At 35.6% G+C, this 25,622-nt stretch overlaps 1 protein-coding gene and 2 pseudogenes across 6 annotated transcripts in view; 1 reads left to right on the top strand and 2 right to left on the bottom strand.

Moving 5' to 3' along the window:
• The window catches only part of EML4 (EMAP like 4), a 153,074-nt gene that overhangs the window by 62,043 nt on the left and 65,409 nt on the right, over window positions 1–25,622 (bottom strand). Inside the window, exons 3-7 of one of the 6 annotated variants that reach the window (XM_070477394.1) lie at window positions 7,012–7,141; window positions 3,978–4,151; window positions 1,981–2,109; window positions 1,490–1,515; window positions 1,262–1,318 (exon numbers count right to left, since the gene is read on the bottom strand). In XM_070477394.1, the coding sequence (XP_070333495.1) occupies window positions 1,262–1,318; window positions 1,490–1,515; window positions 1,981–2,109; window positions 3,978–4,151; window positions 7,012–7,141 (516 nt within the window). The remainder of the gene's footprint in view (window positions 1–1,261; window positions 1,319–1,489; window positions 1,516–1,980; window positions 2,110–3,977; window positions 4,152–7,011; window positions 7,142–25,622) is intronic. The other 5 variants (XM_020871310.2, XM_070477414.1, XM_020871327.2 and 2 more) reach the window with 5 other exon arrangements.
• On the bottom strand, window positions 8,810–15,502 carry LOC139031486 (uncharacterized; annotated as a pseudogene).
• On the top strand, window positions 21,094–21,312 carry LOC110123422 (small nuclear ribonucleoprotein G pseudogene; annotated as a pseudogene).

Genomic DNA, 25,622 nt, shown 5'->3' with positions numbered 1-25,622 from the left:
CTGATCATGCATGTTCCCCATTCCTGAGACTTATAGTTTATATAGTTATTTTACTTACTTTGTTAGCTGACTTAGTGTCTACATACATTTCTAATATTGATTGGGTATAATTAGAAAGGATATTTATTGAATCCAGGGATTGCAGTATGAATTTGAATCATTCATGCATTTGAATTATTGTAATTTTTTCTTGAAGTGTTCCATGTAAAAAATATAATAAAAAATAAACATTAAAAAAAAAAAAATAAAGTACTTCCATACATATTTCAGCAGTCTTGTGAAGTAAGCTTTATAGTTACTGTTCTAAGATTATTTTTAATGTTTTGGCACATAGTAAGAATTGGCTTTGTAAATAGATTTTCACTTTTCCTTAAGGTATTTCAACCATTACTTAATCTGTACTTAATTAAAGAAGAAAGAGAAAATAAGACCTAACTGAAGGAAAACAGTAGCAAAAATCAAATTTAGAATTTCTATGTAAAAACAAATGACCCAAAGAAGATCACAAATACTTTTTTCTTAGTAGAATCAAAGAAAGTAAAAATCTATAGAAATCAAGTTAAATCTCTTAACAAAAATTTTAACCACATGGTGTATGGTTGATATAATAGTCTAAAAAATAAAGATAACTATGACACATAAGAAATTAGCTGTAAAAAGCATGCACAGGAAGGACATGCTTTTACTTAGAATAGCATGCTTCAATTAAATTTGCAGGCAATTGAAGGGGAATGTAAAACTGATGTGTAAATCTTACCTACTTTGCAATTAAATTAAATACACATTTACAGGAAGTCTGCTCTCCTTTTTTGGGTCAGAACAAGCCAACAACAGCAAGTAGCCAGAGATTACAATTAATATAAAAGAAAAATTTAAGAGGAAATGGATTTGCTAGACTCATTACATTTTAAGTCTTAGCTTTAAGAAATGAGTGATTATTTGCAATGAAGTTGGCAAGACAGGAAACTGAGTTAAAATTTATCAATCTTTTAAATGGCTTTTCTAAGTACTTTTCTTTTTTTTAAAGGGGGGAAATTCCCCTTGGTATTTTATACCTCTTTGTGATGATATATTTATTTCTACTGTTGACTTTGACTCTTCAGAGCTCACAGAAGTGGAAAAGTGTTTGGATTCACTAGTTCAAATTACCATATTTTCTTCATTAAGAGGAAAGTCAGGTAGTATAAATAATGAAAAGCCAAATAAGAGATCCAGAAAGAAATTAACTAAGAAGGCGACCAACTGCGTAGCTTATTCTTACCTTGGCTGTTTTTTTCACGGGTTGACATTTTTGCTGGTTGAGACAAAAATGACATATCTTACAATAAAAATTAAAAGATTTTCTTAGATGACTATAAAATATGCTTTCTTTTTTATTATTGTGAGCTAATAAATAAAATACACTGAATGAAAATAAGTCAATATTCTTATCAAGAGGGAAAACTTATGATTTAGAAAACATATTTTTTAAAAAGGATTTTTAATTTACCTTGGTTGATGATGACATCTTTATGCCTACAAAAAGAATTCAAAGATATTTATTTCATAACCTTATTTGGCTCACTATTATAATCACCTTAAAATTGCAAAAGCTTTAATGTCTAGGCTACATCCCAAATAAATCTGCAGATGTGAAACTCAGGCATCAGTATTCTTTAAAGCTTCTACTGGTCTCAACTACTAATATACACTGTGTCATAAAACAAGGAATATTCCATTAGAATCACTTAAATAGTAAAACATAGAAAGAATTTATGAAAAATATTCTAATTTTATGACAAGATTTATTATGAGTTGAGAAGCATTAACAGGAAGACATAGCTTTTTTTAAAGAACACAAAAGAAAAAATGTACTTAGAAGAAAAAAGATATAAATTAGAAATACAGATTTTTAAAAATGATTCAAACAAGGCATATACTGTACATGCAAACATGAGAGTAAAAGAACTAGTAATTTTCAGATAGAAGTACAGTACTTACTTGTCTGTATTTTTTATAACTTTTGATATTAATTTTGATGTTGAAACTGCCCTCAATAATTTATTACGGCTATCGTCTGAATTTTCCCATGAATTATGTGACTTTTCAGCTGTCGGTGGTCGTTTTATGCTGGAAGAAACATTAATTTATTAGAGAAAAATTCTATGCATAGCAATCACATGTAACTGACAGTTTGAATAGAACATATAGGCAGCAATTAACATTTTCTTAAAGCTAATCCAGAAAAGAGAAAGAATGATTAGTTGAAAGATTCTGTGCCTGGATGAGTGAAGGAGTTAAACAAGGCAATTACCTAGTCTGTTTTTAATTTTCACTATTTTTCAAAAGATTCACTAGAATAAATAGTACTCGATTTTTTGGAACACCCATGTGTTTAAATCTGAATAATTACTCTCTCATAATTTATGAAATTGTGTGAATTTGTGAAAAAACTTATTCAAAATCATGACAAGGCTGCTATTTTCATTTTTTATGTCCTCATGTAATTAAATTATATATGGTACAAATGACAATTTCTAAATAATTTTGGGACTAAAAGCAAAACTCTTGTTTGTATCTCTCAATTTTACCCATGATCAGAAATAAAAACATTTTAATACAGGAATGTTTTGGTATTATCAAAACTAATCCCATATATTTATAACTGAAATATTTTGATTTATAAATGATTTTTTTGCTGCACTGTTAACTGTCCTACAACTCATCCAGTCTTCAATACATCTTGTAATGGTACATTCAAAGGGAAATTTAGAATGGCAAGCACATTTCCAGGAGACCTTACGAAGCTGAAAAAAGAGATCTGGGACAAAGAAGATGCCAAGTCAAATCAGAACCTTAAAGAGATTGATTACAAAAAAGCCACCTTTAATCACACACAATCCAAGGCTGCAAAACATTAATAAGCTATATCCAAGAAAAACTCCACATTAGATCAGGCAGAAGAATTACAAACCATTAAGATAGGATAAGAATCTGAGTGAGACATACAAAGCATTTAAAAAATGTCAAACATGCATCAATCAAGCGAAGGGTGTTGTGTTTTCCCAAATTTTCCATTAGAGATTTGAGGCAAAATAGTAAGCTAATCAAATAAAAATATATTAAAAATCTTTTAGGAATGGATGTCATTTGTTTTTATTAAAATCCTAGCCAGTTCTGGGAACGGTTTAATATTTTCCTAAGATTTCCAAGTGGAAGTATGATGATAAAATATATCTATACCTAAACATAAAGCTTGAATCAACATCCCTAAAGCAGGCAAATGTCACTAAGTTGGTCTAAATATTTGATTCCAAGGCAGCTGTAGTGCTGAACTCCCAGCATGCAAGTTTAGACCCCCAATTTAGGCTCACACACATTGTTAGAACGTTTCTCCCTTCTCCCCTTCTCATAATTTTAAAATATTAATTATTAAGACACAGAGAGAAGCCCTCAAGCAAGCCTTTAGCATAGAAAAGATGAGGAGAAATGAATTCAGTTCTCTACTCAAGCAAGAACTTATCCTCCCAAAACCCAAAACTGAAACTGAGATGCAGTCACAGTAAAGAGCCGTATGCTGTGAAGGGCCCTGACAAGCCGAAGGTTGTAATGATGCCAAAATATGGCGAGCATAAGAACACATGCAATTTTTTATCCATGGCTATAAATTTATGCAGTTATACATATATTTTTAATATTCTGTAATTTTAAACTGTTGTTTTGGTTTTAGAGTAGGTTACCTTTGCCTTCCTTTCATCTTTATAACCTAGCTTTTTCTTCAAGTTTTAACTTATAGATTTTGAATAACTGTAAATGGTAATTTTAAATTATCATTCCTCAATGTGTTAAAATACAGATTACTGCCACAAAGAAGTGAAGGGAAAAAAGTCAACAAGTTTTTCTCTTAGAATCCATGGATAGCCAACTTTCTCTCAAGTCACAGAATTTAGGGATCATTACAACCATTCCCTAACTCTGTACTTGGGGTCAGTTAAAACCTTTTGGTGGGAGTAGAATTCTTGCTTTCTTGAGTTTGCCTGTGTATTTGGAGAGGCTGTGAAGAGGGCTGGGGAGAAGGTGATGCTCGAATTTGTGGACTTTGATCATTAGAGTGAGAGTCCTCTTTTTTTTCTCTGTGTCCTTGTGGTTTTTCTTTCTTTTTTTCTGTACCACTGTAAAATAAAGTATAACATGGAACAACACACATTTTAAACAAAAAAGATATCAAATGATGGAAAAAGTTACTATTATATAATTCAAAATCCTAAATCATTACAGCTAACACAATTTACACTGCTTTCATTCAATAATGAAAATATTTCTTTAAGAATTCTGGAAGCTATTAAAATCTTCAGTAAACAATTTATTATAATTCTAAGACAACATATCCTATCAAGATTGCCCCTTTGGACCAAATTGGCCTCTAATGCCTTATGCCATCTTAGCAAATGTTGGGGGACAGTAAAAGCTCTCTTCCCTGACTTCAGTTTACCCACATCAGAGCAGCAGTGCCCCTGGTTAAGCACACTCACCCCAAGGACACTAAATGCTCACTTTCTGTAGGCTTCCTCTGATTCCTGCTTCTTTTGTATACTTCTGCTCTCAGCAGCTGAGTCTTACACTTACCAAGAGTCAACTGTGTTTTTTCCCCTGAACTTCTTCATACCAGTTGTACTTGTTATTTTAACGATTAATAACATACAAAGAAAACTGACAAAATGTGCAAAGAAAAGAGAATAATTTCTATGTAAACTAAGCTGAATTCTTTGCAAAGAACAAATAAAAATGAGTTACTAAAAGAACTGCTATTAAATTATTTGTGTAGGTGAAACAATTACAAAAGATTAAGAAAAAAAATAATTGAAAGAAGATGGGTTCTAGTTCATACCATTTTGCAAGAATTTTAAGTTTCTTTTTCTGTCTTAAAAAATGAAACTAAAAATTGTAAAAAACAATTTATGGGTGTATTTTACACAAGACAGTAAGTAAATCAGAGATGAATATTTAAGAGAGGAAAATGGGGGAGACTCAGTCTTTCATTAAAAAATTGACAAATGAACACAGTGAAAGTTGCTCAGTTGTGTCCAACTCTTTGTGACCCCATGGACTGTAGTCCACCAGGCTTGTCCATGGAATTCTCCAGACAAGAATACTGGTGTACTGGGTAGCCATTCCCTTCTCCAGGGGATCTTCCCTACTCAGGGATCGAACCTGGGTCTCCTGCACTGCACACAGATTCTTTACTGTCTGAGCCACCAGAGAAGCCCATATGAACATATTTTAAGCTAAAATAAAGTATTTCAGATATTTATTTATAAATTCACATGATTCCACACCGACTCTTGGTTAATGAAGCATCGCTATCCCTGATCACACTGGATAAGAGTCCTTATACTACACGAACACTTCTGACAATATTACAAAACAGATGGAAACGATTCCAGTGTTGAAAAGGTATAAAATTGCAACTATCTTAACCAAAGGACATTTTAAATTTACTATAAGGTGCATAATTTACAAAGAAGTATGTTTAAGAACATGCTAAACAAATGTAAATAGTACATACAATTTAACCACATGATAATAATGAATAATGTTCAAATATAATTTTGACAGTAACATTTCTTAATCTGGTTCATTCTGATACGTTCTGACTTCACACTGGCTTTTGATTGTCTTGTTCATACTCAATTTTTAAAGTATATGCTGACTAATAAAAATAAATGGAAAAAAAAAAAGTATATGCTGAGAAACTTAATTCTACCTCAAAAATATCAAACTAGCTTTGAAATTTAAAACTGAATTAGAAACTACTTCTTTCTTACTGGTCTTCAAATTATTCTGAATTCACAGCACTGGGCCAGTAGTCTTATATGGACCCAGTAGATTTTCCTTCTGGGTTATTTCAAAACAAAACACAAAGCTCCTGCATCATAAATTAACAAACTCATCTGGTTTAAACTAAGTCACTACTGTACATAATACTGACCACTGCACATAACTATAGCTATGTAAGAAAATGGGCTGATACAACAAGGAGGTTTATTATTAAAAATGGTACTAAAAATTTCCACCACATGTTTATGTTTTCATCATTTGTCCTTTTCTCCTGAAACTGGAACACAGGTAATAAATTTTGGCATGCTTTGGAGGATAAAGTCTAGATGCTATAATAACAATGACTTAATGACTCAATTACAGAAAGGGATTTTTAAAAGGCCTAAAGATTCTGTCATTTCTTCACCATTCCTGTAGTCAAATGTCTGGTTAACATCTGTGAAAACACACTGACAGAAAACTCAGCATTAGCTTACTGAGGCAACCATTTTCCATCAGCACATTTTAAATATTATGCTATTACTTAAAGTTTTTCTTCAATCATTCTTTGAAGAAAACAGTTTTAAGATCCCATAAGCAATTTTATTAGAATAGACTGAATTAATTAATTCATGAAAAGAACAGAGAATGTAAACCTGTAATCCACTGAAATTTTTATATTGCAATATTTCCACTGCCTTCCTGTCCACCACCCCCTAACACACACATATACCCATTTTTAAATTAAGCCTCAATTTTATAGTTATGATTGAGAATAAAAGTTATAGCATCTAATCTCCCACCAATGTACATATATACCAAAGATTCTAAAAATGCTGTAAAAAATTCTTAAAATTCTAAAAATGCTATATCAAATGTATTACTTGCTATGCAAAATTCACTTATATAATTACATTAAATATAGTCATGCTTATCTCATCAACAGATGCTTATTAAAAAGAAACAAAACCAAACCAGGAAATGAGACTGCTGCCTTCTTTAGTAAAAACCAAAAACTTCCTCACACAACTCCATAGGTATGATGAATGTAAACTCAGCGAGTACAAGCAGGATATCACTACATTCAGAGACAAAGAGTTCAAAAGACAAGCTCACTTGAATTCCATACAGCTCTTATTTCATATTCTTTTCAAAAGTAGACTGAGTTATCACATTCAGATAGTTTTGCAATGTTTGCTTTTTACAAATGCATACCTTTTAGCAGCAGATGAAAGAGTTTCTTTTCTTGCGATTGAGACAGAGCTGGTGTGACTTGGTTTTCTGTTGGTACCACTCCCGTTGGTTATACAGGACATAGAAATAGCTTCTCGAAGGCCTGGCTGGCCTAGATATGGTTAAGAAAAAAGTTTTAAAATCAAATTTCAAAATATTCCTCAAAGATTAGAGCTTAAAAAGTAAGTCCATTAGTGTTTAGATTTAGTAAGCAGACTGCCCACCCCACCAGAGGCAACATACAAAATTATTTTTTTTCAGTAAGCATCAAGTATATAAATAACAAAGGGCTGAGTGCAAAAAGATAAATATCTGTAAACTGAGACAACTCTATGTGGTATATAAAGTTATAAATTATTTGGAAAAATTATATAAAAACATAATGAAATAGTTATTTCCTCCAGAGAATAATGAACTTTGCTAGCTTGTACACCCAACTTTAATTAGATACATCTCCAGTATTGTCTATAGTTCAAAAGGAAATGAATAAGATCTGAAGGTCGCAGAGAAATCCATTATGCAGCACACAATATTATTGTCTGAAGATTTAATCTCATTAAAACAGACCTATAAAAAAGACATGCTAATTTGCTGAACTGTAGCTCAAGTCATTCTCTAACTAAAAGGCTTGTTTTTCACACACAGTAGCTTTAAAGGACATGATTCAAAGCTGTGCCTTAAGTAAACCACAAGTCCCCACATATCAGCGATTTTCAGAAAGAACTCAGGTTCTGTTGACATTTAATTGATTAGAAATCCTAGATATCATAAATCTTGGATCTTAGAATACTGTTCCCTATAAATAAAGCATAAATATATGAAATAACCTTGGTTGTCTTCATTCAAACAGGAGGAGGACTGGAATGTATGTGTGATGAATATGCTGGCAAGGTAATGGGAAGGAAGACACAGTCACAAGATAAAAGAGCCACATCTATTAAGGGTCAAATTTATTTAAAAATTTGGAAGTAGAGAATAATTTTGAATTTTTGGACTCAGTTTTCTCATATGAACACAAGAAAATCTTTTCTATTTGGCCAATCTCATTTTTTTTCCTTCATACAAGCACAGGAACAAAAACTTTTATGTATAGAGCCTACAACATCTGGCAGCCTAGGATGTTACATGTGTGATAGTACAGCGCTGAATTTCTGACAATGATACGCTGTTGGGAGCCACTTGTGTCAATCATAGAATACTTCTTTAATTTTGAGGTTCCTATTCCCTACCTCAGACAGAATGAATCAGGAGAGGAAGGAAAAGACCTATTAAAATTTATTTTTCAAACTTCCCAGGAAAATTTTCACATATAAGGTAAAATAACCCCCAAACTATGCTAATATTACTGATCATCAGATCTAGTGATGGTCTGCCAAACAGTGACTTCTTGTTACCTTATTTTTCTTTTTACTGTAGTAAAACACTCATAAAATGTACTATTTGAACCATTTCAACACGTGCAATTTAGCTGCATTTGGTATACTCACAATGTTGTGCAACCATCACCACTACCTAGGTCCAGAACATTTTTATCACCCCAAACAGAAACCCTATACTCATTCATCCCCCATTCCCTCCAACCCATCCCCCAGCCCCTGCCACCCATTAATATTCATTGTCTCCATAGTTTTGGCTATTCTGAGTATTTCATATACATGGAATCATACACTATGTGCTTTTTGTGTGTGGTTTCTCTCCCTTAGAACAATGTTTTCAAGGTCCATCCACGTGGCAGCAATGTAAGAGTATTTTATTCTTTATTCTTTTTATGGCTGAATAATTTTTTTTTTTTCCAAGAAGCACATTATTTTATTTACAGTCCCACTGCTTTCTATGTACATTTATGGGCTGTCCAAAAGCACTATTTTTTAAAAGCAATCCTGGAAATTTTAAATACTCTAAGCAGGTCCTGAAGATCAAGTTGTCAAATTCCTCACCAAGGACAGCCTTAGGTCATCTTCGCACTTCCAGATAGTTAAGTATTCGGTTGGCAGCAGTCTATGCTTCCAGCGTCCATCTTTCACCTGCAAGGATGGTGATACTCATTTCCGCCAAATTCTGCACCATGACACAGTTATCAAGATCTACACCTGAAATGGCACTCTCGCGTGGACCTGATTTCACACCGTGACATGGTCGGCGTACGTGCTCTACACGGTAAAGCCTTTCCCTTTCACACGCGCAAAATCCCCGCATTAGAAATTCCCTGACACACAGTAAATAAACTCAAACGCCCCCACCCCCATCCCATCGCCCCGTCTCCTAGCATGGAAAAGCAGACTCGGGGCCGCTTGGAGCCGCCTGAGGTCTCAACAACGTGGCGGAGGCCAAAGCAGGCCGCTGCCCTCTACGCGTTCAGGTCCCGGGAGCATCTTGCCCGGTCCGGTCTCGGCAGCAGCCTCCCAAGACTCGGGGAAGCCGCATGGTCCTGCCCGGCGCCCCGGCCCTCAGAGGCCTGGCTGCGGGGCAAGCCGAGTCACGCGAAGCTCCAGCAAACTGACATCCCCGCCGAGAACCGAGGCCAGAAAGCTATGGCTGAATAATTTTTACAACTATGCCATATTTTGTTTACCCATTCATCTGCTGATGAACATCTGGGTTGTTTTCTCCCTTTGCTATTGTAAATAGTGCTGCCTTAAACATCTGTATACAAGTTTTCCTTTGAACATGTTTTTAATTATTTTGGGTAGATAGCTAGGAGTTGGATTGCTCGGTCACAGTGTTACGTTTAACTTATTGAGGAATCCCCAAACCCAGCAGCTGCACCACTTTATAATGTTACCAACAGTGTATGAGGGTTCCAATTTCACATCCTTGCCAACACTTGTTATTTTCAGGGTTTTTTTTTCCAACTGTAGCCATCTCTGGGAATTCAGTGCTATCTCATCATGGTTTTGATTTGCATTTCCCTAACACTGAGAATCTTTTACTGGATTTGCTGGCCCTCTGTATATCTTTGGAGAACTATCTATTCAAGATCTTTGACTATTTTTCAGTAAGAATATATGACGCAAATTGTTCACAGTGCTCTCTACACAGATGTAGAAACTGAAATCCCAATTCCTCCTGTATTACATATCCCTCTGTATTACACATAGAGATGTAAAACAGCACCGCATGTGCACCCGTGCACACACACACACACACCCCCCTGGTGTACAGAACAGTGCTGGTGAACACGAAAGGACCAAATGATCTGGCGATTCCAGGTATATACAGCCCCCAAAATTGAAGGCAGGAAGTCAGGCAGATATCTGTATACCCATATTCATAGTAGCATTATCCACATAGCCAAAAGGTAAGCTCAAAATTCTCCAAGCCAGGTTTCAACAGTACGTGAACCGTGAACTTCCAGATGTTCAAGCTGTATTTAAAAAAAGGCAGAGGAACCAGAGGTCAAATTGCCAACATCCGCTGGATCACAGAAAAAGCAAGAGGGTTCCAGAAAAACATCTATTTCTGCTTTATTGACTATGCCAAAACCTTTGACTGTGAACCACAACAAACTGTGGGAAATTCTGAAAGAGATGGGACTACCAGACCACCTGACCTGCCTCTTGAGAAACCTATGTGCAGGTCAGGAAGCAACAGTTAGAACTGGACATGGAATAACAGATTGGTTCCAAATAGGGAAAGGAGTACATCAAGGCTGTATATTGTCACCCTGCTTATTTAACTTACATGCAGAGTACATCATGAGAAACTCTGGGCTGGATGAAGCACAAGCTGGAATCAAGACTGCCGGGAGAAATATCAATAACCTCAGATATGCAGACGACATCACCCTTATGGCAGAAAGTGAAGAAGAAGTAAAGAGCCTCTTGATGAAAGTGAAAGAGGAGAGTGAAAAAGCTGGCTTAAAGCTCAACATTCAGAAAATTAAGATCATGGCATCTGGTCCCATCTCTTCATGGCAGATAGATGGGGAAACAGTGGAAAAAGTGGCTGACTTTATTTTTCTGGGCTCCAAAATCACTGCAGGTGGTGACTGCAGCCATGAAATTAAAAGATGCCTGCTCTGTGGAAGAAAAGCTATGATCAACCTAGACAGCATATTAAAAAGCAGAGACCTTTGGCCATCTAGTCAAAGGAAGGTCCATCTAGTCAAAGCTACGGTTTTTCCAGTAGTCATGTATGGATGTGAGAGTTGGATTATAGAGAAAGCTGAGTGTTGAAGAATTCATGCTTTTGAACTGTGGTGTTGGAGAAGACACTTGAGAGTCCCTTGGACTGCAAAGAGATCCAACCAATCCATCCTAAAGGAAATCAGTCCTGAATATTCATTGGAAGGACTGATGCTGAAGCTGAAACTCCAATACTTTGGCCACCTGATGCAAGAACTGACTCATGTGAAAAGACCCTGATGCTGGCAAAGACTGAAGGCAGGAGGAGAAGGGGACAACAGAGGATGAGAGGGTTGGATGGCATCACCAACTCAATGGACATGAGTGTGAGTAAACTACAGGAGTTGGTGATGGAGAGGGAGGCCACGGGTTCGCAAAGAATTGGACAGGACTGAGCGACTTCACTTTTGCTTTTCACTTTCATGCACTGGAGAAGGAAATGGCAACCTACTCCTTGTTCTTGCCTGGAGAATCCCAGGGATGGGGAACCTGGTGGGCTGTTCTCCATGGGGTCGCACAGAGTTGGACACGACTGAAGTGACTTAGCAGAGCGACTGAACTGAACTGACCCAAATGTCCATTGACAAATGACTGGTATATATATATATATATATATATATATATATATATACACAATGGAATATTAGTTGACCTAATAAGGAAATGAAATTGTAAAACATGTTATAACATGGATGAACCTTGAAGACATTATTCAAAGTGAAATAAGCCAGATAAGCAGAAAAGAGCAACTGTCATATTTTAATTATACTAGATACCTGGAGGAGTTAAATTCATATAAACAGAAAACAAAATGATAGCTGCTAGGAAAAAAAACAAAATGGGGAAAGGAGTAGATGGATGCACAGCTTCAGTTTGGGAAGATAAGAGAGCTCTAGAGATGGATGGTAGTGATGGTTACACAACCAATGTGAATGTAATTAATGCCACTGAACTGTACACCTAAAAATGGTTAAAGTAGTAAATTTTATGCCATGTATTTTACAATAAAAATGTTTTAAAAAGTCAACATATCATCAATGTTTCAAAGTCCTACAGTTTACTGTTCAATTCTTCAAATGCTTCCAAGGTATCTTGTGAAATTACCATTTATCTCCACATGATTAGATGGCAGTGTTATGCCTTACAGTTTTGATGAGTCTCAGAAAGTTCTTTCGTCGCATCCTAGACACTCACTTCAAAAAGATGAGATATATTATGATGTATTGGCCATTTTGAGGTATATACATTAATATAATGGCTTCCTTTTTATTATTCACTATAAAGGTTTCTGAGTACTAAGCCAGTTATAAAGTATACAGGCAATAACAATTTTAAAAATCGAAATATCTTTGCAATTATCTAGTTATTTTATTCTTTATCATGTAAAATAAATGAAAAATAGAAAAATAAAGATGCTTGTATGAATAAGATGGTAGGTCTCAAAAAACATACTATGTGACTGAAAATTATCAAGTACTCTATGTTGAAAATGATAAATCTTTAGCCTAACCTGAACTCTCATTGAATCTGGTTGACTGTATAAGTACAAGGGAATGAGAACAAAATCAAAAACACTGGAGAAGTTTTGCAGCCACACCACAGACAGAAGTACAAATCATGTTTATTGTATTTTTAATATCTTTATCAGAATCCTGCCAATATACACATGATAAAAGTCTTTCAGGAAGGAATTATACATTAATGTTCTCTTTCTGAAAAACTGGAGTGCAGCAGTGAGATAGGCCACTAATCAATACTTATTTTTAAATTTTGTCTGTTTTTAAGTCTATTGAATTTGTTACAATATTGCTTCTGTTTTATGTTTTTTGGGGTTTTTTTCTGACCCCAAGGCATGTGAGATTTTATCTCCCCAACCAGTGACTGAACCCATACCCCCTGTGTTGAAGTCTTAACCACTGGACCGCCAGGGAAGCCCCCTGAATTTTGTTTTAAATTATTTTAGAACTTCTCTTACAAACAAGTATGTAAACAGAGAAAAGCTACTTCATGTTCTTTTACCTCAAGGAGAAAGAAGACTTTGTATTTCATACACACCAAGTTAGCAATTATCTCTAAAAGAAAAACAAACACATTCTCCCTGTTAGTATAAATGGGAAACTCTCTTTAGTTTTAGTCTGATTATGGTCACAATTTGCATGAAGAGTAGTAAGTCCTCTGTAACTCATTTAGAATTTAATAACTCTATGTATTCTACTTGCTAAACACCAATAAGTTTATTGGCATTGTTCAAAATATATATACATAACTCAGTATGTATAATTCATAAATATATCCAGCTGTCCTTTGGCATCCATGGGAGACTGGTTCTGGGACAACCTCCATCTCCCACAGATATGAATATCCACAGACACTCAAGTCCGTGGGCCAACTGTACTATGCCATTTTATTAGGGACTTAAATGTTTTTGCATTTTGAGCAACCCCCTCAGGGGTCCTGGAATGAATCTCCTAAGAATACTAATGGATGACTGTATACTCAAAAGAACTCTTGATTCTGCATTTCCCCTAATTATCCCGACCCTGACACATGCACCCATCCACCTCCATTCCAAGTTTAATATTTGGAAAACAGCCAGTAGTCTACACTTTCCAATCTGCACCTCAGCCTTCTATAACCTGGTTATATCATCTAACCACTTCACAGGAACTTCTCTTGAAAAGAGCACCAGTGACTTCTTTTTCACTAAATTCAATGAATATTTTTCAGTTGTTATCTTGCTTTTCTTCAGCACCTAATACTGTTGATCTTTCATGAAAGAACAGTATTTAGGCAATGACAATGTCCTTAGTTTCTAGGACACTGCCCTCACCTGAATTTCTTCTTAGCTCTGATTTCTTCTCACTCTCATTTGCCTGATATTCTTTTCTTGCTCAGATTTTATATTTTGGCCTTCAGTTATCTTGACACCATCATACCCTTTTTATAATTTTTTTACATCTAACTGCTATTGAATACCTCCTCATGAACTTATGTGCCCCTCCTCCCACCAAACAATACAATTAAAAACCAGGACTCTGTGATACATCTTATTCATGGTGAAAGACATTAACAGCCATTCACTATACAAACCAGAAAATAAGAAGCCAGTTTTGATTCCTCCACCTCCTTACTGCCAATGTTCAATGGCAATGAATGGGTGGCTAAGAGCTCTATTGCATCTATCATGCTTAAAAAAAAAAAAAAAAAAAAATTTCCCTTCAGTTTTGTTCAGAGAAAATTGACATACAATAAGTTGTACATAAAGTGTGGTGGTGGTTTAGTCTCTAAGTCATGTCCGACTCTTGCGACCACATGGACTGCAGCCCGTCAGGCTCCTCTGTCCACGGGATTTTCCAGGCAAGAATACTGGAGTGGATTGCCATTTCCTTCTCCAGGAGATCTTTCCGACCCAGGAATCGAACCCAGATCTCCTGCATTGCAGGCAGATTCTTTACCGACTGAGCTATGAGGGAAGCCCACATAAAGTGTACAATTTATTAATACTAAATTTTTCATACCTATGTCCCTGTGAAACAATCACCACAATCAGAATAACGAATGTGGCCATCATTCTCTAAAGTTTCCTTCTGTCCCTCTGTGATTCATTGCTCTCTCCCTCACTCTTGTCCACAGGCAACCACTGATCTACTTCCTATCACTATAGATTAGTTTACATTTTCTAGAATTTTATATAAATGGAATAATACAGTGTATATCTTTTGCCTGCCTTTTAAAATTCAGCATTATTATTTTGAGGTTCATCTGAGCTGGTAAGTGTATCAGCAGATCAGTCTTTTCTATAGCTCAATACTATCCCATCATATGGGTATCACAATGTTTTAATTCACTTATTCATTTACCTGCTGGCATCTGGGTTGTTTCCAGTTTTCTATACTACAAATAAAGCTACAATGAACAAGACTGTACAAGTCTATGAGTGGACATATGCTTTCATTTCTCAAAGGTAAAAACATTTATTTTCAAGACAGTCTCTGGAAGAAGTGATTTAAAAACTCTAATGAAGTTCAAATAACTGAGTTTTCTATTATTTGTACTCATTGTGTCCTGTTTAAGACATCTTTGCCAAACAAACAAAGAGATATCTTTGCCAAACCAATGACACTAAGATTTTCTCCTACTATGTATTTTTTTAATAGAATTTTTAATGGCTTTAGTCCTCACATTGAGGTCTATGACCCATTTTTACTTAAACCATTTATTTTTACTTAAACCTGTAACTCTAGCTGGAAATCTTACTTGTTGTTATGATTCTTGTCCGTATCACCATGCTTAGCATTCTGCTTGAATCCTAGAAAACACTTAATATCTAAACGACGAAATGAATGCATTCTTCACCACTACTGCCTCAAATTTCTCTTCTGGATTATGATCAGATTATCTCTGTTCTCCCTTCTGGCAGTGTTATGACCTTGTTCTTAAAACATCCTGTACACTGTGTCAGAACTCTTTCTAAAACATGCTATGTATTTGAATTTAACATGTCATCAATTGTAATATATACAATTATCATGAACAGCACCAGAAAGAAGTGCTGCTTAGAAGAACTGTAAGACACAATCAATAGTAAGATACACTGCAATTCCAGAGATGTTAAAATGCAAGAAATAGAGCCATCTTAGAATTAATGGATTAGTGTAAATCTACCTGTCATTACTTAATTTAAAATCCTTTAATGGCTCTCCTCAGGATAAAAAATAAATTCCTTAGCAAGGCATAAGAAAATCTTTCACTATGGGCTCTCTTCACCAGTTGAAGCTCATTTTTGACACTCCCAACTTCACACCTCATATTTCTGTTTATTTTAAACTTCCAAACTAAGTACTTTTTTACTCCTCTGCACTTTGCTCCTGAATGGTCCTTCTCTGTGTAATACACTAGTCACCTCTGCTTGCCTAAATTAACATATATTCATTATCCATTTACCCATCAAATATTTACTCAAGGACTATTATTATCCTAGCCTTGTGTTTACAAGAGAATATAAGGGAGCCAGGAACATCAGGGAATTAAAATCTTGCAAGAAAATCACACTAGCACTGAAAACATAAAGTATAGCAACAAAATGATATGCACAGAGTATCACATAAGTACAGAGAAAAGACACAGGGTTCTGTCAGGATGATTAGACACACAGAGCTCAAGAAGGGCTTCCTAGAAAGAGTGCACAACAGTCTTAAAGAACAATAAGTGGTAGCCAGGTAAATGCGAGGTGGTAGGATACATGGATCTTCTCCCAGTGTGTGTAAAGGAACAGGAAGAAGGTAAAGTGGGGTGTGTAAGTGGGCAGAGCATGCGGGTGGGGAAGAAAAAAGCGCTTTATGTGGTGAGAATGTAGAGCAAGAAAAAGCAGAGTCCAGATGGTAAAGTCCAGATGGCAGAGGTGAGGAGGAGTTAGGTTATGGAGATTTTATCTGTAGGAAAGAGAGACCACCAAAGATCTCTATTAAGCTGAAAAAAATACTTAGTTCATCCTAGCTGGCTGTATGAAGAGTAGATTTCAGGGCAGTGGTCTAAGTATAGCATGATGGGGACCTGAAATAAGAGCTAGGTAGCATAAAAGGAAAGGAAAAGGAAGTTGTAAGAAATATTTAGGTCCTAAAAGATAATGATTTCAGCTTGGGGACATTTTACATTTTCGAATTCTGAGGGATACAGAAGCAGAAGAACCTAGTAAGTAGATAATTCTTAACTGCTCAAGTCTAGAATACAGATTAACAATTTGGGAACTGGTACCAGTAGCTGGATGTTAAGATCATAAAGGAAGATGAATGCTGATGTCACCTTCTGCAAGGAATCTTCGATTCCAGTTTCAGTTAGGTGCTCCCACAACATCCTAAGTTTATCTTTTTAATATCAATTATTATATCATAATTATTGACTTAGCTGTTTTCTCACTTTACCTAAGGCCCCGTGGAAGCAAAGTCAGTGCCTTTTTAATTTCTTTAATCTCCAGCACCTAAAATAGTGACTGGTGCATTGAAAAGATGAAGGAAAGAGATACAATACAGTAAGTGGAATAGAAAAGTATTAATATTAATTATCAAGCACTTGCTAAATATTGTTATCCTAAGTGTTTTATAATTATTATGTCCTTTAATCTTCACTATAATCCTAAAAAGGATATACTACTATCATTCCAGTTTTGCTGATGAAATAACCGAGGCCTAGAGAGATTATTAACTTGCTCAAGGTTATATTAGAGAGTGAAATCAAGATATGAATCCAGGGAGAAGGAATGGTTAGGTAATAAGTGGAAAGAAGTAACTCTGTCTTACGGAGAGTGACATTTTGAGCTATGCCAGGATAACAGACAGGAATTCACCAGATGGGAGTAGGGGAAAAGAAAATTCTAAGCAGAGAAAAGTACTAAATCATCAAGGTCCCCAGATACTTACGTTAAGTAGCAAGAAGAGACCAAAAGATTTTCATGGTCACTGTCCATCCTACAGTTTAATTTCAAGTAACTCTTAGTGCCAGGAATCCTTAGTATTTGGATAAAAGGGTGAATGATCTCCCACAGTAGAGGCAATGAGTTATTTAAAGCATAGGCAAAAAACAAAAAGGAACTGTGGGTAGAGGCTTGTTTTCTGGCTGAGAAGTCTAAAATGTATTCTTTGAAATTTAGAATATTAGGAACCTAACTGGAAGAAAGGAGCATAAAAATGATTGCAGTTACACAAATTTATGACTAAAATGCATCATTAGCTACACACGTATGTTTATATATCTACATCCCTTCCCCCAAGGCTTGGGCATTATAAAGTCTAAGTCACAAGCCTCTCAAAGATTAGCCTGCAAGACTGGAAGCAACAGCGACCTCTAGTAAACAACAGTACAAAAGTAGTCCTATTTCTGAGCAGAAATACAGTTCAAATAAGAGAAATTAGCCTAACAGCCTATAAACCAAGAAGGTACTAATTTAGTTTTAATTACAATTTCAGTTTTAGCCATCATAATGCCAGGGTTGAAGGCCAATGAATAAATTTTATACTTTATTTTACTTTATTGTGACATAAGGATGCTAATCATCACTGTTTATATTTCTTGATGACAAACCTAAGCAGATGACCTTTCTGACATTTTAGCCTAACAGTTCCTAAGGACTAATGAATTTCACTGAACTCTACACTCACAGTAAAGTTATCACGAGGGACTGCTGCAAGTGTTGCAAATCTGAAATGAATATTGCTACCCTCATCTGTAACATCCTCTTATTCTTGCATCCATCCCAATCCCTCCATCCAATGACTAACTTAGAAAATAACTTCCTACTCTATAGCTTTCTTCTTCCTGCATTTATTTTAACGAGCATTTATTGAGTCACCCCAAGGCTAGTTATGTAAGAAACTGTCCCTGCCTCCAAATAGTTTATAATCTTGCAAGAGCAACAAATTTGGTATATATATATATATATATATATATATATATATATATATATACCAACAGAACCACATAATAAAACTTTTAAACAACTCCAAGAAGAGACCAAAAATAGATCATTTTCAAGAATTCACTTGAGGCCCTAAAGGATGAGAAATTTTTTGATCAGGAGAAGGGTAAAGATGGCCTGTGATGAAAACTTTTAGTTCACACTCACCTCTTCCGTTCTCTTCACATTTTCAAGCTCCCTCCCACCTTTTCCAATTTGTCAATTAAATGTTCTTTGAAAAGAGTGAGGACTACATATACTTTATCAAATTTTATCTCTTCCATTTGGAATTCTATCCATACTTTTCTCCTGTCCTCTTGTCTCACAGGAAGGTGTCCTTTAGTCTTAACTCTTGGCCATTAAGTTTTTAAAGGGTATTCTGAGTAGAAATTACCAAAGAGTATTTGACTCTCATGGAGAAATGGAGCTCTGTAAATGGTAATTGCTGCCTTGTCTGAGGCAATATCCACCCTTTTACTTTCACATACAAAGAGCAGCTTAGAAGTCTTTGATGCAGTCTTTGATGTGTTGTCAAAATAATAAGATACTCTCCATCCCCTACCACAATTATGAATCATTTTAGCTTAAGGGCCCCACCAAGGAAATTCACTCCTTCTAACCTGATTAAAGGAATTTACTTATTAACAACATTTTCAGCAAACTCATGACCATCTCTGTCTGCTCCCAAATGTTATTTACAGTAAGAGCCAAATGATACAGATCTGTGCCTGTATACTATCCTAGATTCTGCATAATTAGGAATGCTTTTTTTAGAGAACTGACATCCTCTAAATTTCAATTTTGCCTCTGGGTTCTCTCACTTCTCAAGCAGCAGTCATAATGCTTGATTTTTCTGATTTACCAGCAGTTTCCTGGTTTAAAATGACGGTTTCCCACCTTTAGATAATTTGACTCATGAGCTTTTATACCATTGTGTACTAACAGCTTGTCTTCACATATTGCCACTGGGCTATATTCTCAAATTACATTCATTTGGTCACCCCAAGAGGTCTTAATGGGTTTCCCAGGCACCAGCTGTGACATAATTTGTCTTCCTGGCAGTTAAAACTGCCAGAATGTTCCCTGGGCCTTCCCTTTTGCTCCAAAGTACAGGTAATTTTTTTTTTTTTTTTTTGGCAAGGATTCAGCTGCAACTGGTGTATATATTATGAACATATGTCGTCAAAAGGAAAGAATTCTCCAACAGAAGAGAAGGTATATGAGAAATTTAAATGACTGGCCACCTTAAAAACTATTGGGAAAACTTTCTACCTCAGTTAAGTGTCTGACATAATATGTTCAAGAAAAAATGAGGTTTAGTTTTTAATACTGCTGGCATACTGGAGAGGACAAACTAAAAGAACAGAACTAAAAATATTGAAATGACTAGTTAGGTGTGTTTCTGATTCTGGCATTAACTGAATGGCAATACTACTATGAAGTGGCAGAGAATGTCATTAAACCATTAGCACACACGTTTAGTTTTTGCCCTACCTGCAGCCAAGTCATGTTTCCATATCACCACCATCTAGCAAAAGTATGTAATAGTTGTCTTCAACAATAAGGACGCTGACTTACACTTCTGACCATAGCTTCATAAAATCTTATTACCCACTTATCTATTGCAGTTTACTCTTACCTCTAAAGAAAAGTCCTCTAGAAGCTCTAAATATCTTAAGATGATAATGATTACTGTCCTGCAGTAATTTGTGTGAAAGGGAATACTACAAATTCTCATTTCGCAAGGGACTAAAAAATTTCACGTATAAAGCTGTACTATAGTATCAGGAATGATTTCAGTTTTTTTTAATTGAGGTATAATTGACATATAACATTAATTTCAGATCACCTACTTTTTAATTGAAGGAAAAAATATAAAATTCTTGCAAAATAATTTCACTGCTTTTTCAAAATTTTTTCAAAAATTTTTTTGCATTTATTAAAAAATACTTTGCTTTACGTGTTTATTCCAAATATTTGTAGTATTAATATATTGTTTTATGTCAAAACTGATAGTTGATCTTTTTAAGGTTATATACAAATGACAACAGCAAAAATTCACTTAATATTTGTCAATTACTTTTTATACTGTAATATATATACATTTTGAGATAAAGTTGCTCAGAATTGCAAATAAAATTAACAAAACTTTATGTATTTCTCTTGATGTTTTAGTATCAATATTAGAAAACAAATGGTCAGGCAAAATTTTTCACTAATGGGGAACAGTAATAAATTCTTAATGAATTATGCTCATTTCTTAATTAATATTTCCCCAAATTATTACATAATCAATTTTCCCCCATCAATCCATTTTATAGCCAGCAATTCAAAGTCTGTGTCTAAAGTAACAAAGTAACTTAAAGAATATTCACTAGTGGACTAGTGAAAAAGTGAACCATATCAGCATATTGTAAGAATGGCAAGAGGACCACTCGAATTCCGTTTGGAGGCTTCTTTGAGCTCGCAGAGTAGACATCATGAGCAAAAGCACACCCTCCCAAGTTGAAGAAATTTATGGACAAGAAGTTATTGAAATTAAATGGTGGCAGACATGTCCAAGGAATACTGCAGGGATTTGATCCCTTTGTGAATCTTGTGACAGATGAATGTGTGGAGACGGCAACTAGTGGGCAACAGAACAATACTGGAACGGTGGTAATATGAGGACATAGTATCATCATGTTAGAAGCCTTGGGACGAGTATGAACAGCGGCTGTGCTCACCAGAGAAATCAACTGCTTCCATGTGTCCCCTTCTCCACATTTTACTACCAGAAAAACTGGGTTGTGTACATTTTCTTACTGAACTTTTTTGTTAAATAAACTTTTGTAATAGCCAAAAAAAAAAAAAAAAGAATGGCAAAGTAAACTTAAGACATAGAATTAACGGAAAGGAAATTATCTCTCTAATTAATAAAGTTATTAATAAGAATTAATAATCAGTACTATGTGGAAGGAAAAGTTCCAATGTAGAAACTGCAGATGGTTCCAGAACTGGATAAATCTCTACTGAAGAGCCTCTAACAAAGCTGATCCGAAATGCATTTTAGATACAAAGAAATAATGAAGGACAATTAGAAAAGGACAGTTTACAAAAATATATTCCTGGGGATAGGGGCTACAGCTATTTAATTGTATTTGTATTTCATGGAACTAGTAGATGCTAAGTAACTGATGTGTCATATAAAATATCATCTAATGCCAAATTAAAAAAAGAGCAGTCTTTAATTTTCTCTATAAATTTTTCTTTACTAAAATACCTTAGTAAATAAACAATGGGAGAAAACACTTTAATTTTTCCTCAAAACAAGATTAAAATGTATTATTGTTTTAGCATAATAAAATTTTTTAAAGATTGTAGGCTAATACTAACTATATAAATTTTTTAAAATGCTGTGGGTAATGATCAAATACTGTCACTTTCTCTTATAGGATTTAATACAGAGCCAGAAATGGAGGCTATACATATCAAGTATAGAAGAGAAACTTGTTCTTCTCTCATTATGCACAGTTTACCTTCTCTGTAAAGCCCATATACATTAATACTCCAGAATCCTCTTATAAAAATCAATTTACAACCAAACAAATTTTTCCCCCGGGTGTGATCTTGACAGTCTTCAAAGTTGGTTCTCAAAAAATAAAAAACCCACTTATAACAACCAGAGTGGTTTTAACCAAGTCTTTTGTCAAACATAGGCCCCTTATCCCATACCACTGACATATTTATCTAATGGTGGTTAGTAAGACAAATGTATTAATGGCATGCTATCCAACTTTCTACAATTAACACAAAGCCCCGGAGCGCTGGAGGGCGGGAGGTTTAAGAATGTAAATCAGAAAGCCAGGCAGAATGAATGCCTCTCCCTAGAAGTTTCACACCAGGGTCCCTGAGCACTTCTTTCTGTGGCCTTCCATTCTCCACTCTAACCAGTCCGAACATTTACTCCCTTTTTTCAGTCCGTCACCCGGAAGCTGTCTTAGTTTCTCAAAGGGCTTCACGAGAAGGAAATGGCAACCCACTCCAATATTCTTGCCTGGAAAACCCCATGGAGCCTGGCGGATTCCAGTCCACAGCTGAGCAACTAACACTATCTCCTGAGGAGAAAGTGATAAGGGATGAAACTTCCAGCACTGACAACTGTGAACATACATCAATCTCCACTGAATTTTATCTCTTTCCAGCTTATCTCAGCTGTAGTCTTTACTCCATCTAACACTAAAAGCTTTTAATCTGCTTTTAACATCCCTTCTCAAACTCCCAGGAAACCTGCCACAATTACCACTACCCCTCCCCCACCAACATCATCTTCCTCTCTGCTGCCTTTCTGTTCTCAACATATTTTTCTGCTCAAGTCTATAACATCTTAAAAAATTAAAATTAAAACTGGCCTTTGATTTAGCATCCTTCTGGTGACTACCCTCTTCCCTTCTCAGGAAAATTTTTTGAAGAGTAGCTGGCTATAGCTGCAGCTCTTGATTCCACAATTCTCTTCAATTCTTATTTCTCAAATAGTGCAATTAGATTTGTAATCCTATCACTCCACTAAAATTCCTTTTGGAGAGGTTTTCTAATATTTTCAGAAATATCAAATCCAATGGTCACCTCTCAGTCTTTGTTTTACTTGACTTCTTTGTAGCAGCTGGCAACATGAATCACTCTTTCTTTGCTATGCTGAAATACTGGAGCTCCCTAAAGAACTACCCTGAGCTACTTTCTTTTTTTTTTTTTTTTTTTGCCAAGATAAGAAACAATTTATTATAGAGAGAAGAAAAATTTCTCATCCAAAATATAGAAATCTGTACAACTTTGCCACAATCAATATACATGAACTGTACAAATTTACACCAGTTCATAATTTACCAAATAAAAGATGACTAACAAAGTTCACAAAATAGATGGTGGTTTGTGGAAAAGACTTTTACCCAATTAAGTACAAGGAGAGTTACAAACCAGACCTCCACTTTCTAAAAATAAGAAGTTTACTCAGTCTTAGAAAACTACAAGCTAGCAAATGTACAGAGAGCTGGCTGGTGCTAACACCACAGTTGAGACAGTGTCTTTTTAAGGATCTTTTTTTTTTTTTTTTTAAAGCCTGTTGCCAAGGCAGATTCTGGTCACTTGCTACTTTCAAGGCCAAAAACACAATACAAGGTCTGACCATTTCCCCCGGTCATGCTTACTAGTTTGTCTTATATACATTTATACATATTTAAGTGCTAGGTAAAAGTCTTGTCATAAAATTTCCAGTACTACCATGTTTAAAATGTTGAGCTTTCCTATTGAGCTGCCGAAAAGGATAACGACTTTTAAGTGGAATAGTGCAAATTTTCTCTGCAAATTCTACTGCAGAGAAATACAGATTTGCATTAAAGGGACTGACGTAAAAATTTAGGTATCATGTCTGGGAGAAACTGAAACCATCCTAGGACTTCACTCCTAGCAAATAAGATGATCATTTACTTGGACTCACAGGCTATTAAAATCATTGAAAGGTACTGTCCAAACTATGGCACTGTCACTTAAAAAAAAATTTTTTTTACCACTCTATCTTGTGCCAGATCTTCACAGCTGTGACACGGTTTAAATTCCATAATCCATCCCCAAGGGGAGCCCACCCAAAGCAAAAATCAAATTTATCCATCCATTATAAGATGATCCATCCATAGACTATATCTTAACCTGATACAGTCATCATATTGTAGTTTTTGGAAGGGCTTGTTCTGCCCAAGAGAAGTTCCTCCTTACAGCTGATTCTGCTGTCTACCATTTGCACGTTGGTGCTGTTTTGGGTGCTACCTCCTGCTGGTGAGGCTTCGTACAGCACACAGATGGAGCCATCCCTCTGAGCTACTTTCTTTTTTACATCCTCTATGACTTCAACATAGAAATGTTCATCCCTAAGCTGAACATTCCCAAATTTATATCTATCTATAAACCATATGTACCTCAAATTCAACATTCAGAAACTGAATTCATAATCTTCCTTCCAAATCTGCTCCTCACATTCTAGTTAACTAACTAATCACTTACTAAAAATCTAGGAGTTATGTAAGACTCCCCTCATTAATCATTTGCACTGACATATTACAGTAGAGGTAAGGTGATGAATCTTTTCTTTTCCTGTTGCCAAATGGGGATAATTATGCCTATGTTTGTTAGGGGAAGCACACTGACTGAAACCGCCCACCCTGGCCAGGCACCATAGTAACCATTTGCATGAGTTAGTTGTTTTACCACAGGTGGTCCTGGTAAGGAACACAGAACTAATAAGCCACCACCAACAGGGAGAGTTCAGGAAAGGTTAAAAAGTGACACCACATGTCCAACTACCTCCCAGAATCCTTCTCGATAACCATCTTGGCTGAACAAGGCATGCACCACCAGGAAGGACTCTTGAGTCAAAATGATTGGCTAAAGACAACCCGGAACTAATCCCATCACCATAAAACCCAAGACTGTGAGCCATGTGGCAGAGCCAATTCTTCTGGGTTCCCTTATCCTACTGTTCTCTGCCAGGGTGCCCTTTCCTAATAAAATCTCTTGCTTTGTCAGCATGTGAGTCTCCTCAGACAATTCATTTCTGAGTGTTAGACAAGAGCCCACTTACAGGCCCTGGAAGGGGTCCCCTTCTTGCAACATGGTCTGTCTACTCTACCAAGAAATCAGTGAGACATATGAAATGATGTGTTTGATTGTTCAATTAGGTGAAAGAATTAAAAATTCCTTCTGGGTGGCTGGAAGAAGAGAAAGGTCACATGACATCTGCTCCAAACTCAGAGCAACAAGGTCCTGATAACTGTTTATTTCAATCTGTGAAAATTCCCAAAATCTGGAATCTGAAATTTCCACTGAACTGGGGTTGGCAGTAAATTTCAGAGTTTAAATTCTTCAAGACTTTACTGACTAATGACCACAGAAGGCTTAGCATGAAGCTTTATGAACTATAATGGCTTAAATAATTTCTCTAATGATAAGAGGGTTCATTTTAACAGTATAAGAGCCTATCCGCTATATTC

The sequence above is a fragment of the Odocoileus virginianus genome, chromosome 2 (genome assembly GCF_023699985.2).
Source record: "Odocoileus virginianus isolate 20LAN1187 ecotype Illinois chromosome 2, Ovbor_1.2, whole genome shotgun sequence".
Lineage (NCBI taxonomy): Eukaryota > Metazoa > Chordata > Mammalia > Artiodactyla > Cervidae > Odocoileus > Odocoileus virginianus.
Note: the sequence above shows the minus strand (reverse complement) of the source record. Positions and strands in the feature narration are given on the sequence as shown.